The sequence below is a fragment of the Nyctibius grandis genome, chromosome 6, assembly GCF_013368605.1.
Source record: "Nyctibius grandis isolate bNycGra1 chromosome 6, bNycGra1.pri, whole genome shotgun sequence".
In the NCBI taxonomy this organism is placed as follows: domain Eukaryota; kingdom Metazoa; phylum Chordata; class Aves; order Nyctibiiformes; family Nyctibiidae; genus Nyctibius; species Nyctibius grandis.
This window is the reverse complement of record NC_090663.1, coordinates 14,932,425-14,951,191: the sequence shown is the minus strand read 5'-3', so window position 1 is coordinate 14,951,191 and position 18,767 is coordinate 14,932,425. Positions and strand designations below refer to the sequence as shown.

Sequence of the window (18,767 nt, the reverse complement as noted above, 5' to 3'; positions counted from 1 at the left end):
AGAAATCCTGTAATACCGGATACTGTAACTCATAACTGAAAATACTATATTTACAAGACAAACTAGATAAAAGGTAAATAAACTAATAAAATGATAAAATAGATTGTTTCCGTTCTGAAGCTGAATTCTTCTGCATAACTAGATATGAAGTCACATCAGCATGTTTCTGCAAACAAAAACTTGAAACTTATTAGATTGCTATTGCTTTCTTCTTTATTCACATGGACAAACTCAAAACTACTAAGTTATACTGACAGATCAGTCTTAGGTCTGGTCGTTATAAGAATACTGTGAATATATGTACTGTATCTTTTGGGGTGTGTTCATTGAGTAAGTGACCTGGCTTTTAAAATTGAAATTTTTTCTAATAGTAATGATTTATTAGGCTAATTAGATGATATGAGTGGTACTTACAAATCCTGTGCTTTGTTAGACAAAATCATGTGTGGCGTAACATTCCTGCTAAGGCAAAAATCCCACTGACTACAGAATGGAAGTACCTGTCCGATATGGCACCTGTTATGGATAGCTTTTCTTTACGGTGTAATTAAATGTAGAAATATTCAATAAAAGCTCAGATTATTATACAGTAGATTGAAGGAAAAAAAAATTCAGTATGTGGGTTTTACTTCCCAAAATCAAATTTATAGACTGCGTAGCAGTATACAGATTAAAGTTCAAAAAACAAATGTTTACTAACCTGGTTATACTTTTCCTTTTAGAAGGCAAACTATTTTGCATGAAAACAGTGAGTATGAGAAATATGTCAAATCTTCACTTACCACGTCTATTCTTCGTATATTGTGCGGCATTTATCAACATAAAAGCCTTTCAGATACTTCCTCTGTAGTTTCATGTTGAGAAAATAGGAAAAACTAAAAGAATGGAATGTAGGCTGTGGATAAATAATTATGTATTTTTTCAGTAAACCTTAAAAAATGTCAGGCCATCCTAAGGGTAGAAAGAAACTGGTAGAAACTAATTAGGGTACAAGTTAGACTTGCTCTGACCTGCACTGTTTTTAAGCAGTTCTAAACCTGTTGGGTAACTAATGACCTTATCAAATGCCCTTTGAAATGGGTGGAAAAAAACTGGCGTAAGTATTAATAAAATAATAGATCTTCTGCATATATAGCCTAATTCATACAGTGTTATAGCAGGTTTAACTCAGTAGACTTACATCAGTTTAACCAGTGTAATAATGAACCCTAAAAGTACAGAAGACTAAGTTTTTTCAACGTATTTAATTATCAAAACTTTTTCTTACATTTGGTTTGAATTGTAGGTGCTAAAGTAATGGAGAATTTGACTTAATCTCTGCATTCTACAGTTAGAAGAAAAATAGCACTGGCTCTTCATTTGTCATGTAACATGATATGTAGATACACTGTGTTGTATAATCTACCTGGAGATGTTATCTTTCCAGCAGAGGGGCTGCTAACAGTAATTTATCAGGAAAAAATGACTATTTTTCTAAATATCCTGTCATCTATAGATGAGTGAGGTTCTAGGAACCAGGGAAGCACGGGTTCTGGTTATTCTTTATTACTTTGCATTGAGTTTTGAGTAAATTCAGCCTAAAAGATACAAGAATGGAACAATTTTTAATTTTTTTTTCTCTGCAGAAAGCCAGCAGGGCCTTCATTTACATCTGAATTTCATGTGAGTCATGTCATAGTGAGTAGAAATTGTTTTTCCCAGCCTTAGAACATGTCTCACATAAGGGCCAACCACATCATAGTCCTTAGTGACTACAGTGATTATGTTTTATTTAGTTTGGTTGAATATTTTGAAGTTAACAGCTCGTGGGAGTCTCTGAGCTCTGCTTTCTTAGCAATGAAATAGGGGTTTCTTTGTTTTATTTCCTTTGAGTGAAATTATTACCTCAGCCTTTACTTTCATGCTAGTGATTCAAATAAGAATCAAAGGAAATCTTCATGTACTTTCTTTGCAAAAGCTATTCATAGGAAATATCTTTGATTTAACATAGCAATTAAATAAATATGTATGCTTGAGCTTGAAAAGGTTAAGATCTGTTAGTGTTGTTAAACTGAAGACTCCTGTTTACCTACAGAGGAGGTATTGTGCAAAGAGCTGAAATAAGAGCTTCCCTTCCCTGACTCTCTATTGACCTTAACCGAGACCACTCATGTTCGGTGTTTGTAGAGCTGAGATGTTTTCTGTGATCTTTTCACAGAGCTTCTCTGAATCAGAAATTATTAATCTGTTAAAGAGCAGATAGTGATCAGGAGCTGAACTGAGACTGTTACAAAATGAACAACATAATTAGCAAAGCATCTAAACAACAGGCCTGTTATGGATAATTAATTCTTGCAAGTTAAAGTTTAAGAGAATCCCTGCAGAAATGTTAGGAAGTATTTTAAAATGTGGTGTTGATCTGATAAATTTAGTTAACAGTCTGTGAAAGGAATTTGTGAATTTGAAGATTCCATGAAGAAAAGGGTAGAGTTTGCAGCAATTTTTTTTGTTAACTGTATTCCTGGTCTCTCGCATAATGTGAATTTTTCCCACATTTTTGGAAATGGACTTCAACACCAGTGTTGAATGTTTTTAAATATTCAGGTTTTGCAATCTAGCTGGATATTTCGAAATTCATTTTCTTGTTGCTTGCTGAGTATTTGCTATTTACTGATTAGTTGCTTTTATGTTGATTTACAGGAAACTCTTTAACCACACACAAGTGTTAGCTTTGTGTTCCTTGACTGGGTACATATAAATTTTGGAATTAGACTTACCAGTTAAATTATCACTTTTAGAAAGTCAAATTAGTTTTCTAGTAGTCTAGCAAATACTCGAACCTTTTTCCCCATTACAGAAGTCAATAGGTAAATTAGCCCAAATGTTGTCTGTTCACAAAGGACCTGATGGGAATTTTCTTAATTTCTTATCTAAGTAGGGTTGGCTCCTCTCTCCCTATGTTCATTTTTAGCTGAAGGAGGTTGGATACAGTGTAGGCATATTCTTCATTTTGAGGAATGATTGTGCTTTCTGTTCATAAATTAAGTAATAATAAAGTGAGTAGTAATCTGCTACTTATCTTCCACTATCAGGAGTAAAAGGATTGCGAGTGTAGAGATTCTCAATCCTTTCTGAATGTTGCTCTTGGAGTAAAGCATTGCATATCCTCTCTTACACTTGAGTGAAAAAGTAAATGCATTGTCTAAGTCATCCAGGTAGCAAAAAAGCCTTCAAATAGTATTACAGTTCTCTTGCTTTCATCTAGCATTCCTTTAATTATTTTAAATTCAGTACAATGGAAAAAATCACCAAAGGACTTGAAAGCACTTGGTGTGAATAACTTAATGCAGATCTGAAAAACAACTAAAGGTTAAAACTCAATACACTCTGAATGTGGTTCCTACACAAACTATTGAACTCAAGCTGAATTCTTATGCGAGTATTAAATTACAGTGCAGCCCTGAATTGACCCTTTAGGAAGGAAACAATACATGTAATAGTGTGTTTGATACCAAGAATGCGCTATATATGAGCATGCGAGCATTTGAACTTCATGAAGAAAAAGAAAGCAGAAAAGATAAAGGCAGTTAAAAAGGTGAAGAGGGCATCTAAGAGAACAGAAAAAGAACGCACCCCATCATGCCATCTGATGTATCTAGGTATGTTATTCTTCACCTCGAAAGTTGTCTGCAAATTACAAAGTGGCTGGTCCAGAACATTACTTTAATCTGAAGTATCTATTTGATGAGAGACAGTTTCAACACCCTCAATTGTCCTGATTAAAAATGTTAGGTAGCTTCAGTGTTTGACTCTTGCCTTTTGCTATAATCGGCATTAAGAACATAAAATGAGAAGACTGTCCATTCCAGCTCGGATCTTCAAGCGTGTAAACAAAACCCATGAAATAAATCTGGATAAACCATTCTCCTAGAAGTTGCTAAGTAATTCTTCCTACTCTCTCCCCTAAATAATTTCTTGAGTTTAGTTTCACTTAACTATGCGTACTTTCTTAGGGAATACAATGGCTCTCAAAATGTTTTCCTAAGACTACAGTTTAATGATACAAAGCACTTGGCAGCAATACTCCAGCTATAATTGTTGTTGACTACTCAGTCCCCAGTAGTGGTATATAATACCTCTCAGTTCGAGGATTTGATCTGGTTTTAAAAGCCTGCAAAAACACAGGGGGTGGCGGAGAGGCACAAATAAATGCCCAGATGTGGGAGGGTGGGAAAGGGAACACTTGGGAATTACTGAAACTGATTTCCTCACTGAGGAAAAAGTCTGTGCAACCGTGCATCTGTAACAATATGACAAGAATTTCATACTTAAGGCATTTAGGAACATCCTAAAGTATTTTTTTCGTTTTGGAGTAATGAAGATCACAGATCTAATTCACACAGGAAAGACTGTATCAATTGTGGGAATGGGCATTCAATTTTACTATTCATTGAACATTTGCTCTACAGGAGTATTGCTGTTTTCAGGCATGACACTTATTTCTGTATTGATAGAGGTTAGCAGCTTTTTAGGCTGTGATAGCACATGAACTACTGTTTTGGAGATGGTCTAGTGTTCCCACTGCCTGTGTTTAACTGCTGTAATGAAGCAGGGACAAAGCTTCCTGTGCGCATGGACCTCACTGTTACAAGACTGGAAAGTACAGATAATTTTCAGAATGTGTTCAGCATAGGAACATCTCACTGATACATAGTGTGCAATTCAGCTCATGCTGTTTGGAGAAATTTTTCTGTGGAATCTTGAAAGAAATAAACATGAGACAAAGCTCTTACACACTTCATTCAGGTTTATAAGCAGGTTTTCTTTACCATCATCCTTCACAGTCCATTACCACTTATGTATCCTATATATTTTGATCTGGTATTGTAATTGGACAACAGAGTTAGAGAGAACACTGACAGAGTGCTATACTGCCAGAGAGGGAAAGGAAGAGAGAAAGATGTTTGCTGGTATGAAAACTAAATTCAGCAATACCTCATTTTGAAATTTTAGCTGGAGGATGGTTGTACAATTTCTGTTACTCTTTTGGCTAATCTGCTTAACATGAACAGATCTTTAAGAACATAGACTGAGTTCATATTTTTTCTTCTCATAGAAAACTTATCCAATGCTAACCTCCGAAACCACTTAAGTTCTGAAAGTTCACCAAAAAAGCTGAACTTTCAAAGGTAGGTGAGACAGAACTGTAGCAGCAAGAAGGGAAGAGGAAACATGTTTCATCGTGTAAGACAAGGAAATTGTAGGAACAAACAGTTCATAAAATGTCTTGCAGTAAATGGTAGAATGGATAGATGGAAGAAAAAAATCCATAAAGCGCTCTAAGCATAAGAGATGTCTGTACAATTCAGTAAAATCTTTTATACTGGCAATTGATTTAGAAGGGCAAGGCAGAAATGCAGGCACAAAGTATTGGCTTCAATAAGTGAAGTGTTTGCTTTAATAGTAAGAAAGAAAAGTCTAAGAGAAAATTCTGGTCCTGTATCACCCACAAAAAAACATTAGCTTTTGTCATATATGGATACTATACAGTGTCAGTAGCTGTGTATTCCTTCTTGAATTCCTTCTCATCATCAAGAATCAAAGGTCAGCAGAAGGGCAGAAAAGCAAATGTATAAAAGTGCACTTCATGCTTTGTATTTACACATTAGTGGCTGGATCACAGGAGTTCACTACATGGCTACTGCAGAGAACAGAACGAAGGAGTAAAAATCACGTTTTGAGCCATCTGCGATGCAGGCGGGATTCTGGTGTTATTTTTCGTTCAGTTTGTCACTTAAATGAGATGTAGTGACCTGAACACTTTCAGATGGATTTCATGCTGCCTGAGAGGACGATCTCAGTATGTTTAAAAGCACCTTTTTTCTAATAAAACAAATATATGTGAGAGTTGAGCTTGAGTCCGTAATTAGGCCTCGATTAGGATTTTGATACTAATTTAGTAGTAAAGCATTCCACCTAACAGTTTGAGAATAGTAGTTTAATGGGTAGGCATACAGAGACAATTTCTGGTTTTCTGTTACTTTCAAGTAATTTCAGGAACTATAAAACTACTTCTGTAAGAAGCCAGTTATTTTACTTCTGCTATAACTCAGATATGGAGTTTAGCAAGGGCAGTTTCTACGCAAAAGATCTAATGAGAAGGGCAAAACACACAGTCACTGTTTGAAGACTGGACAATTCTAAGTCTTCTAGAATAAATTTTAAAAGGAGGGATAAATAAAAAATAAGATGAAGAGACGTTTAAGAAAGGACTAAGCTCTGTGAACTGCAGTCTTGCAGAGAAAAAAGTCCAGTCTAAGCAAAAAAAGCTGGAAGGTTTTTCAGCCCTTACCCTGTGAGAGCATAAAAGCATGAGGATACGGGTGCAAAAGGAATTATATCTCAACAAGTGCAAAGAAAAGCAGTAGGTTACAGAGTGCGAAAGGAATTGTATCTTAACAAGTGCGAAGAAAAGTTACTATAAAACTTCCTCTAGTCCAAGTGAAATTTAGATTTCAATATAAAATAACACTTCCTCTAAAAGTACTAATAGGAAACATGATACGCTACTTTTCATGGCTGACAGAGCAGGAAAGAAACTTAGAGGACTTATTCTTGTTTTTTCTTAAAAGCTAAATTGGGAGAAGAAAGAGATAAATGTTGAATATATTGACTGAGATATGTTGTAACGCCTGAATACAGCTCCACGTATAGAACAATATGCCTTTTTTTTCTTATCTCACACAAAATGTCTAATATTTGCTCTCTTATTTCCTTAATAAGGGTAAGTGTTACAGCTTTAAAAGTTTCCGAATGAAATCACATATTGGGTCTGTATCCTGTGGTCATCAGCTATAAGCCACTACTCCTGTTGGGGTCTGACTACATTGTACTGATGCGATGGGATTATAGCACCAGGTGGGAGGATCGGTTTTCCCTGCGAGGAAGAACAAACTGCCCTAATGCACCAGCCCAGTGGAGGGCTGAGCACAACAAACAGCTGTCCTTTGAAGCTTTTTGCTTTCAGTGGTTGAACTCCCTGCTTAAATGCTTATGCTACACTTACCAAGAAAGCCACTAGCTTTAAACAACTTCCTAATTTACAATACTTCTTCCTTCCCCCCTCACCACCAAGACACTCAATTTCCAAGACATTATTTTAGAAGGGAAAATTTTAGCAATAAGGCGTATTTTATTATGGAGATATGTTATACTGTTTAGAAAATCGACAAAACTAACATATTCTGGAACATTTTGTAATGCTATGTTGCTATTATCTGATGGTTTCTCATCAATTTATTGTGACTGTTAACATTAACAATGACTGCTAAATATACAATTTGTGGAGAAGAAAAAAGACAAATTCTGCATAATTTTGTCAGGGAACTGCTGGGCAAACTCAAGGGGAAGAAGAGGGTGTACAGATCATGGAAGGAGGGGCTGGCCACTTGGGAGGAATATAAGTCTGTTGTCAGAGGATGTAGGGAGGCAACTAGGAAAGCTAAGGCCTCCTTGGAATTAAACCTTGCAAGAGAGGTCAAGGACAACGGAAAGGGCTTCTTCAAATACATTGCAGGTAAAGCCAACACTAGAGGCAATGTAGGCCCACTGATGAATGAGGTGGGGGTCCTGGAGACAGAGGATAAAAAGAAGGCGGAGTTACTGAATGCCTTCTTTGCCTCTGTCTATACTGCTGGAGGCTGTCCTGAGGAGCCCCGGACCCCTGAGGCCCCAGAAGAAGTCAGGATAGAGGAGGAATCTGTCTTGGTAGATGAGGGCTGGGTCAGGGACCAATTAAGCAATCTGGACGTCCATAAATCCATGGGCCCTGATGGGATGCACCCGCGGGTGCTGAGGGAGCTGGCGGAAGTCATTGCTAGGCCACTCTCCATCATCTTTGCTAAGTCATGGGCAACGGGAGAGGTGCCTGAGGACTGGAGGAAAGCGAATGTCACTCCAGTCTTCAAAAAGGGCAAGAAGGAGGACCCGGGTAACTATAGACCGGTCAGCCTCACCTCCATCCCCGGAAAGGTAATGAAACAACTTGTTCTTGGTGCTGTCTCTAGGCACATCAAGGATAGGGGGATCATTAGGGGCACTCAGCATGGCTTCACCAAGGGGAAGTCATGCTTAACCAACTTGATAGCCTTTTATGAGGACGTAACCTGGTGGACAGATGATGGTAAAGCTGTGGATGTGGTCTATCTCGATTTCAGTAAAGCGTTTGACATGGTCTCCCACAGCATCCTCGCAGCTAAACTGAGGAAGTGCGGTCTGGATGATCGGGTAGTGAGGTGGATTGTGAACTGGCTGAAGGAAAGAAGCCAGAGAGTGGTGGTCAATGGGACAGAGTCCAGTTGGAGGCCTGTGTCTAGCAGAGTCCCTCAAGGGTCGGTACTGGGACCAGTACTATTCAATATATTCATTAATGACTTGGATGAGGGAATAGAGTGCACTGTCAGCAAGTTCGCTGATGACACAAAACTGGGAGGAGTGGCTGACACACCGGAAGGCTGCGCAGCCATTGAGAGAGACCTGGACAGGCTGGAGAGTTGGGTGGGGAGAAATTTAATGAAATATAACAAGGGCAAGTGTAGAGTCCTGCATCTGGGCAAGAACAACCCCATGTACAAGTTGGGGGCAGACCTGTTGGAGACCAGTGTAGGGGAAAGGGACCTGGGGGTCCTAGTGGACAACAGGATGACCATGAGCCAGCAGTGTGCCCTTGTGGCCAAGAAGGCCAATGGCATCCTGGGGTGTATTGGAAGGCGTGTGGTTAGCAGGTCAAGAGAGGTTCTCCTCCCCCTCTACTCTGCCCTGGTGAGGCCACATCTGGAATATTGTGTCCAGTTCTGGGCCCCTCAGTTCAAGAAGGACAGGGAACTGCTAGAGAGAGTCCAGCGCAGAGCCACGAAGATGATTAAGGGAGTGGAACATCTCCCTTATGAGGAGAGGCTGAGGGAGCTGGGTCTCTTTAGCTTAGAGAAGAGGAGACTGAGGGGTGACCTCATTAATGTTTATAAATATGTAAAGGGCAAGTGTCATGAGGATGGAGCCAGGCTCTTCTCAGTGACATCCCTTGACAGGACTAGGGGCAATGGGTGCAAGCTGGAACACAAGAGGTTCCACTTAAATATGAGGAAAAACTTCTTTACGGTGAGGGTGACCGAACACTGGAACAGGCTGCCCAGAGAGGTTGTGGAGTCTCCTTCTCTGGAGACATTCAAAACCCGCCTGGACGCGTTCCTGTGTGATATGGTCTAGGCAATCCTGCTCCGGCAGGGGGATTGGACTAGATGATCTTTCGAGGTCCCTTCCTATCCCTAACATTCTGTGATTCTGTGATTCTGTGATTTTCCAAAACACTGTAGTATCTACTGCAAGAAATTTTAACTGGCTTTCTACCACTGTTTTTAACAGATTACTTCATGGTAGAAAACTCCCCATCTGCAAGTATTTTGCGTTTGATTAAAACCCTATAAACTTCAAATAACTTTCCCCAGGCAACACTGTCTCTTACGTATGAGTTAAGATTTCTGGGCTGCCTAAATTGTTTCGGTGATTGCAATGTAATGGCCTCTTCAAAATTTGTATAATTTGTGGATTTATTATACAATCAAAAGTGGCAAGATATATTATATTTAAGATGGAGTTTTAAAATAATTTATTTCATCAGTCAATTTTTAGTCCATGTGACCACTTATCTTGATGTCGGTTGCATCACTAATTAAAACACTCAGTAGCTACGAATATACAGCTAACTCAGTCTTTAGATTTTCACGGAATGTGCAGTATTACATACACAAACTTGACAGACACTTTAATTATGCATTTTACAACACAAAATTAACAGGTTATTAAAGCCTGCATATACTAGCTCCAGTGCGTAAAGGGGTATCAGTCATACCGTTTTGAATTTTAGCATAACAAAACATTTATTCCATGGTGTGTTTCTGAATATGAAAATCCTATTTGCTCTTACAATATTTGCTGCAAAAAGCCACAGAACCCAGGTCCTGATAAACATTCATGCCTATAAATTATATGCATTACTGGAAGAATTTTATTACAGTAGGCTTGTACCAAAAAATATACATTTTCCATAAAATCAAAAAATAAAATATCTGAAAATGTTCTGTAATAAATCTAGAAAAAGAGGAAATCCAATCTTAAAAGTTAAATTCTGCTCTCACATCCACTATTTAAATTGAGACCAATGCATGACATTTGTACAGCTGACAGAGTAATTTGACTCTGCAAGATTATATGAAAAGTATGCAAACTCTTATTTCAGGAGTTTAACTTTGTCTTTTAAAACTTTAAATTTGGGATTGTTATTCACTTTCTTATTAAATATGACTAGAATATCCTCTTCTGATTTGTGATGTTCACCAGCTACTGCGCAATACTGAGCTATAACCTGCACAAAGACAGAGGAATGGTTTTGAGTTAGTAAAGATGATTCCACTTTAAGCAATAATACATTCATGTTACTGTATTAAAAGTAGCACGGAATCTATTACACTATTATTCCTTTGCAGAATTAGCACTGAATTTCTTCCGTAGTCCAGTAAGCAATAAAGAACATGTCCTTCAGTTGACATTCTGTCAATTGATATTCTGTTAAATAATGTCATTTTTTTTTTGTTCATGTAGGGCAGGATTTTATGAACTTAAGCATCACAAAAAGAAATTCACAAGACCAAAGGAGATTAAAAAACCCCATGTTGTACAGTACCTTTTTTCTCAGTTTTTTAATTGAAATTTCATTGTCTGGAGCCTGTTTCAGAACAGCTTTGATGGTTCCCTTCCAGTTGAATTTACCTAGAAAATAATTAGGTGTACAACATCATTAGTAAAATTAGGTATTTCCAGGTCTTCTTCTCTAGTAGGAACCAGCCTTCAATCTCCTGATTCTGGAACCACTTCAGCTACCACAACAGTTCATTGTTATCTTACTGACCCTACAACAGCAGGGTGTCTTAAGCACAAAGTCAGCTAGGCCGTTTCTGAAGATTACAATAGGATAGACACGAAGAACCAACATACTGCTTGAACAACTAGGGTCAGGACTGCTTTTACTTAACTTGTGTGCTTCAGCTATTAAGCAGCAACTCTTAGATAATACAGGAATAGTTGGGAAGATCCTGTCTCCTCACCCTTAGAGCACAGGTAGTGAATTTCACACAGTACCCACTTCAGAGGTCATTAATTGGTAGTTTCCAAATAAACAGTCTGTATGTTTAAGTGCAGACATTCCCCAAAAGTCATAGTGTGTTGGATGATAGGCATAAGTAGGTTTATCTAAACATAAACTAAGGTCAAACACAGCTGAAGTGCAATTTATGATTCACTGAGGAAAAATGGGGATATAAGAGATACAAGGGGATATAAGCGAGCTGTTACTCTTTTTGCTCTATGTTGGCTAATGTGCATGGTGGCAGAGAAGAGACCTGCTGTGGTGAAACAAACATGCCAAATTCCTCAGACCCAGTGAAAGCAAGTGTAGCCAAAGGTTGCCAGCACAGCAGAAGCAACAAGTGAGAGAGGTAATTCAGCATCAGGTGTTAAGGGTAGCACAGGCTACTCACTCTGAAACAGATATGTATACTGAATATACATATGTATATGTGTACTGAGGCACAATTTATTTCTTGGCTTGCTGCAAAAGCACCATATTTATATTCTGTACTAGGTCTTTTGCAGAATAGTTTTGTAACTATCTGAACTCCCCTTCAAGAATACCTTTATCTGTTCCCCCATTTTCTTCGTTGCCATGGGCGTTTTCTGTTTCCATGTCTTCTGAAATGTGTTCAGTTTTCATTCTCTTTGTTGTGATATGAGGTTCCTCTAGAGACGGAATCAGATAAACATAGACAAAAAATTATAAAACTAGAAGAAAAGTTCTGATGTGACTTAAAGTGTCTGTTCTTGTAACATGAGTTTAAACTTGCTAAGAAGTTCAGATTTTATAAAAGGACTGTGCGACCACAGTGTTAAAAAAAAAAAATCTAATTTGTGTATGTAACTTACTACTTGAAAAATTCTGCTAAAGTAGATTACTGAGCATTGAGAAAAAGCATCTTGAAAACAAAGAAGACTATAAGGTGTAGGATGGATACCTTCTGCATGTTTATGTTTGCGTTTCTTTACATTTGTTTCCTCTTCTATTTCACTCTGATGGCCATTTCCATTTATTTCAAATTCATTCTCCAAGCTCTCCTTTCCTTTTTTGGACTTTTTACTCTTTTTTACTTCTGATTGGTTTTCTAATTTCAAGTCTTTTTTCTTCTTCTTTTTGTTCTTTTGTCTCTCTTCTTTCCGTTCTCTCTTATTCTTTTTCCTCTCATTTTTATCATCTGTAATTCCATTTTCTTCTGCTGTTGTTTTTTCCCCAGTTTCTGCAGACTGCCTCTCTTCCTTCTGTTGTGGTTTGCCTTCTTCTTTTTCACTTGAAATCTTTTGTTGAAAGACAGATTATTACAATTTTTACATGCCTTTTTTGACATTGCAACTTTTCTCTACTACATTGTTCATGAAGAACACTAATACCATTTCAATGTACTTGAAATTCAATGCACAGAGTTTATGTTAGATTCATATCCTTAAAAATATGTACTTCTTTCCTTCCTGGCTCTTGTATTTGGATTCTTCAGAAAAACTACAAATAGATTTAACTGGAATCATCAAATCAGGAACATGATCAACAGGGATTAATGTCACTCTTCCTCAACAGAAGCTGGGGGGAGGGGGAGAGCAATCTTTACATCAACAGAGAAGTAAGCTTCTGTAATAGCTTTATAGTAGCAGTAACAGATGTCAACAAACAAAACAACATCCTACCAAAACATGCTAAGCTAGTACTGAAATAGCAAAGAATTAGGTACTGAGAAAAAAAGGTCAGTGGGATGAATATGCACTACAAACTGGAAGATCTCATCTCTCTCCACTGATAGAATATGTAAACTAAGTGCTGTTAATTTCTCACTCCAATACACATAAATTTAAGAACAATAAAGTTCTGGAAAGAGTTTTTTTTTAATTCTTTCTTAGTGTGTGGTAAAAGACTGGAACCAAAGATACAGGTAGTGTTTTTCCCTTTCCTTATGTATTAATAGCATAGAATAAAGGTAAATTAACCTTCTGATTAGTACAACGTGTCACTGTGTCCAAGTTTTTAATCACAACCTGCCCAGTATGCACAACTACTTCAGCAACAGCATGTTCCACAAATTAGCAATTTAGTCTAGGGATATTACATTATAACATAATCCATTGTAACAATGGGAGACAATATTTCTGCTAACATCTACAAAAGGAGTCTGAAAGGTTTTCCTTCCAGCATTTTTGACTGTTGTACGATGATGTAGCTCTAACTTAACTCACGTTTCTGGTTGCTTCAGAGAAAATATCCCACACCTGGTCTTGCAAAGTGCTGTCAGTAATTCTCAAACTGTTCTTCATCCAATTCTATGCAGGAAAAAGGAGCAATAACTGAAAAGGTGCCATCTCTGATTTTTTTCTTGTTTACCATATATTTGGTTCTTGTTTTTATTTTTCATTTAAGAATCTAATCACTACTTCTGATTAAGATCTGGTTAGATGTTCACTCTCTATGAATCTCTTAAACCTCCATGCTAAATTGTTTTGCATAATGCCTGCGTACTGTTACAAGGCTATACCATGTCTCTCAATTGCCTCACCAAGAGTAATCCAGAAGAGGTAAATACATAGAAAAGATAACCCTCAAGCTTTTGAATACAGCTGGTTATGTTAATGTCCTACCAAACCTTCTGACTGTTTCCATGAGGTAAAACATTAAGGACCTGACTGATCTTTATTTATGGTCATGCTCCTAAATGGATACCTTAGTTCACTACAGAAAAGTAAAATTTAAGCAAATATCTCAATGCAAACATTTGAAAGTTGTTTGGGCTATTGCAGGAGTTCCTCCTGAAAATGAAAACAAAGCAGTAAATTTCTACTTACAATATACTCAAACTAAAAGCAACAGACCAACTTTCAGGAATGTGGAATTCTAAGCAAAACCTGATGTAAAGATTTTTGCATTGCAATGAAAATCCCAGAAAAGGTGCATTAGTAAACTGGAACAATGAACTGCAAAAACCTTCCACTGCAACGTATCTTACCAAAAAGAAAGAGGCTTCTTGACAACATCACTTTCCCTGCTTAGAACATCAATTTTGTAGAAAAGTATTCTAACCTTCAGCTCACTAGCAGCAATTTCACAACAGCTCTAGTAGGTTCTATCTGAATGCTTTGGAAGCAATCATGATCTTCTCTCAGCCTCACAATCTGAGGCACGGAACAGAAGGAAAAAACAAAAAAGGCCACCTTTCAGTAATTCTTTACCAATACAACGTGAAAATTTGGAATTTGCTTTGGCTGTGATGCAAAGTTCAGTGAAGCATGCCATGTGGGAGATTCTGTCAGAATATTGAGCAACAGCAAAACTCTCAAAACAGTATCTTGCTTTTACCAGGAAAACACAAAGCCACAGAAATAAGAATCCTTTAAAAGTATGTCTAAGAATTTGGACATTCAATAGAAATTGCAAAAGGAAAAAATAAAGGTATTAAAAAAAGAACAAGCCTACACATGGAGATTAAGCTTGAATGGTGACTCTGGCTTAACACCTAATGAAAATGGCACACAGAGAGTCCTTTTAAGGAAGGAGATGTATTTTACAAACATTGCCTATTTGTTACTCAGCTATTACACCATCTATTTACCAATGCCCAAATAAGCAATTTGTCCCACCTTTGATAAAAGAAAGTGGCACTTGCTAAAAAAGTCTATTTCTAAGCTCAGTGCATGGATTACTACAAATCTCTATTAAAACTTACCTGAAACTTTACTTTTTTTCTTGGAATATTATCAAAGACACGCATTTGCTCCAGAATGTTCCGCACTTTAGGGTTCATGTTTGGTTTCTTCATTACTTCATGAATTTTCTGAATGAAGAAAAACAGAATTAAATCAGCAAAGCAGCATAATGATCAAATGATACAGGCAAGGCACGCAAGTCAGAAACACACTCTACAGAAATCACCCACTACCCACAGACTGTATAGCCTGCTCAAAAGAACTGTTCGATATGCATGGGAAAGACACTATCCTTTGGTTTTATCATAGATCATAAGATGCATCAAAGTTATCTATAGAAATATTTATACCTATACAGTAAGCAGAGGCAAGCAGGACTGCTCATCAATGCTTTCTGATGTACAAGTTACAACCTGTAATAAAAACATTTAAAAGTAAAGTAACTGTATCACATAGGGGATTCTTGCAGCATGAGAAAGACCTGCATTAAGAAAAGCAATTGTCAACTGATTGGTTTTTGCAAACTTCTGGAGTTAATTTTGAAAAATCAGGCTAACTTTGATGCCACAGTTTGACATGTATTTCTTTTGGCAGCAGTGCCAGCTTCACCAGCTACTAATCCCTGTAAGACAGCTCAGGCATACTCCTATGCTACAGGTGCCAGCACAAGAGAACAGAGGAGGTTAGGCCAGGGCCTTATGGCAGTTACTTGAACAGCACTGCTGCTTGCAGGGGAAAAAGGCTCTGAGCTTCCCATTATTTAAAGATGTAGTCACTGGACACTGGAGAGCCTTCCCATACTGCTGAAAATTTGTTTACTGAAAGGTTTTGTGGATGTGTTAAGACTACCAGAAAAGGACGCTCTGTAATAATCCCTCACTTTCTGTGTAGAAAGCACTTACTGTTGAGAAGGCTAACAATGTTCATTAGCAACAGCATTCACATCATACTGCCTTTGAACAACATGCTCAAACTATGTTCAGTCTCAACATTGGCACCAAGCTGTTGACTTCAATGGTATTATTCATATGCCTTGAGTCTGCATGTACCTTAGTACTTTGTTAGATGGTGTTCTATATGAGATAGAAATCAACAAATCTGTGGATAAAGGTGATCTAATTATATCTAATGGGGTTTTAAAAACATGTTTGACTTCCTTCCTAAAACCTTTAAAAGAAACTAACAGCCATAAGAAGGCCTTCTTGCATAGGATAAATAACTACCTGAAGGGTAGGACAGAAAGAGTAGGAGACATTTCCATCCATGCTGGAGCCTCTGCTGCTCAACATATTTACAAAATATCTGAAAAGAGGGCAGGAAAAATTTACTGATGATATAAAGCTATTCAGGATGAGGACTGTGAAGAATTCCAGAAACATCTTAAGAGATTCAATGACTAGGTAATAAAAAAGTGAATCAAATTCATGTAAAGCAGCATGCATAGGAAAAGCAATCCTAACTTCACATCTAAAATGGCAGGCTTTAAGTTGAGCTTAGACACAAGATCTTGGGGTTAAAATAGCCAATTCCGTGAAAATGCCAGCACAATGATCAGCAGCAGTAAAAAAAAAGTAGATCAACTGACAAAAATCAGTAAGAAAGGAATAAAGGAGGACACAGAAAACATCATTATGACACAGAGTAAAACCTATGATTCATCCATATTTTGAACAGTGTATGTAGTTCTTGTAACCTCATTTCAGAAGGATACAGTAGAACCGGGAAAACCTTAGAGGACCAAAGATATAATTCACATATGAAGAACAACTGAGCAGGATAGGACTTTTCAGCCTGGAACAGAGATGATGAGATGGGGAGGGATGCCTGACAGAGGTCTACAAAAGCATAAGTGGCATGAAGAGGATGGACAATGATCAGTGCCTCTTTGTATGCAAGAACTAGGGAACATAAAATCAAACTAGAAAGATAGATTCAAAACAAACAAAAGGTGTGTTTCTCACCAGGATAAGCAACAGACCTACCAAGGAACCGCCAGAAACAAGCTGTGGATATTGGGAAAAACAGATCTCTGGTTTGATAGCCTCTTGTGTCTTTAACGATTATAAACAATAGTTATTTATCATATCTGTATATAGTACAAACCTTACCTGAATCCACTCCTGTTGTTTAGCATCTCCTTTGTTAGTTTTAACTTCAAAATCTTTTCCACCGTATTTCTGGTCTTCGCTTACGCACCTCACATGTTCCTTATAATCGTCACCCCTGAACACAGGAGATTTTTAATTGTAGATCACTAAAGTGTTTCAGTCCTTCAAACCATGCAAGATTTACGTAATCAACCAACTGAAGTAACAGATGATAGCATCTATCATTTAAACCTTAATACTGTCAATGCTTACATGAGCAAAGTTCAACATGCTTCAAGTACATGCTTATAGGACTGCTGACACTTCTGTCATGCTACGTCCTTCAGTGAAAATTTATGACTTGCAAAATCAGATCTAAGTCTTCACTATACTGCTGCTTTTATTAATGACTCTATAACTTATGCACATTTGTACAAGTAACAGATGCACAGCTATTAACACATATCTGTGTTTTACTACTCACACTGAAGCATTTTAAAATTAGAAAAGCAGGTGAAAAATGCTTTCAAAAACATAAATCCTAAATATAGATACACTAATGTGGTAGTGTAGTTCTGACCAGTATGTAAGTGGGCCCCAAAAAAGAATAAATAACATAGATCTTAACCTTTTGTCAGTGAAGTATTGAGAAATATAATCATTATTTGAGGACAATCTTATTTTCTTATGCAAATTAATAATTTGTATTTCGAAAGCAGATAGTAGCGCTGCTTTCTTCTGAGAAGTGACAACCAAATTCAGAATTTTTGATGTTATTGCCAATCTCACCCTCTCTGCAGCAGCGGAATAAGTAACAGTTGATGATCAGAAGCTGAAAGCACTGTTACTATAACTGTAAAAGAAAAAATTGCAACTCGTTTACTGTGTGGTTTAGTTGTCCTTCCGGTTCAAACTTGGATGATTAAGCTTGAAATTATATAAAAACGTGTGTAATTTTAGAATACAAATATTAATTATTCAGAAATTGCCAAACTTAATTCTAATATACCATAGGAAAACCTTGTAGCAACGGCTGCAGAGTGAGCACGGCTATTTCCCATCCTTTACCTACCAGAAATCCTTGCCACAATCCATGCAAGAAAGGCACTGGCAGTCTCTGCAAATGCTCACATGTCTTTCCACTTGTGCTTTCTTCACCGATTCTCCACACGCGTTGCATGTGAAAACGACCATGTTGGTGAGCGGTCAGTAGCTTCTATAAACTGGGTACAGTCTTTTTCCTCCCCGCACAAGCACAGCCCTAGAAATACAAGGAGACGATCTGAACGTTTACAGCTTTAAAGAAGCACTTGGATGGCCGAAGAGAAACGCAACTGTGCACCCACCAACGCCAAGTCTGAGCAGTTTAATTTCCACGCGCAAAAGTTCAGAAGAAAAACTCATTTCGCCTGGTACCTGGAGCACAAGCGAACCCAGCAACCCCGAACCCAGCAACCCCCCTACCTCACCAGCCCGTGCCGATACGCTTCGCAGGCGGCGGCTCCCGGTTCCCCTCCGCTTCCCGGCGCGGCCCCCGCCCTTCCGTCCCGCTCCCCGCAGCGCACACGCTTCTCTGCCCGGTCCAGGCGAGCGGCGCCTCTGTGCGGGAGCCGCCCGAGGAGGGGGCCGGCCACACGGGGCGGGAAAGGCGGCCTGCCCGCCACCCCCGGACACCGTGCCGCCTCCCCCCCCCGCACCTCAGCCGCCTCACCCCGCTCCCCGTTACCGCCACCCGCTCTCCCCCCCACCCCGCACCTCAGCCGCCGCCTCCCCCGGCCGCCCCGCGCGGCACGTGCAGCCGCCGTCCCGCCCTGCCCCCTCCGTCCCGCCTCGGCGCCACCGCGCTGCGCCTGC

General features: G+C 38.5%; 1 protein-coding gene across 2 annotated transcripts; it reads right to left on the bottom strand.

Moving 5' to 3' along the window:
• Positions 1–9,614: 9,614 nt before the first annotated feature.
• LYAR (Ly1 antibody reactive) lies at positions 9,615–18,749 on the bottom strand. Of its 2 annotated transcripts, XM_068403580.1 has the most exons (9): positions 18,669–18,749; positions 17,986–18,174; positions 16,935–17,049; positions 14,847–14,954; positions 13,366–13,449; positions 12,102–12,438; positions 11,725–11,829; positions 10,718–10,803; positions 9,615–10,399 (listed from the first exon to the last, which is right to left on the bottom strand). In XM_068403580.1, the coding sequence occupies exons 2-9, from the start codon at positions 18,105–18,107 to the stop codon at positions 10,265–10,267; spliced, it is 1,092 nt and encodes a 363-aa protein (XP_068259681.1). In that variant the 5' UTR covers positions 18,108–18,174; positions 18,669–18,749; the 3' UTR covers positions 9,615–10,264. The 2 variants fall into 2 exon arrangements, with proteins under 2 accessions (XP_068259681.1, XP_068259682.1); XM_068403581.1 differs by lacking the exon at positions 18,669–18,749 and having other exon boundaries at positions 18,045–18,145.
• Between the last annotated feature and the right edge of the window lie 18 nt (positions 18,750–18,767).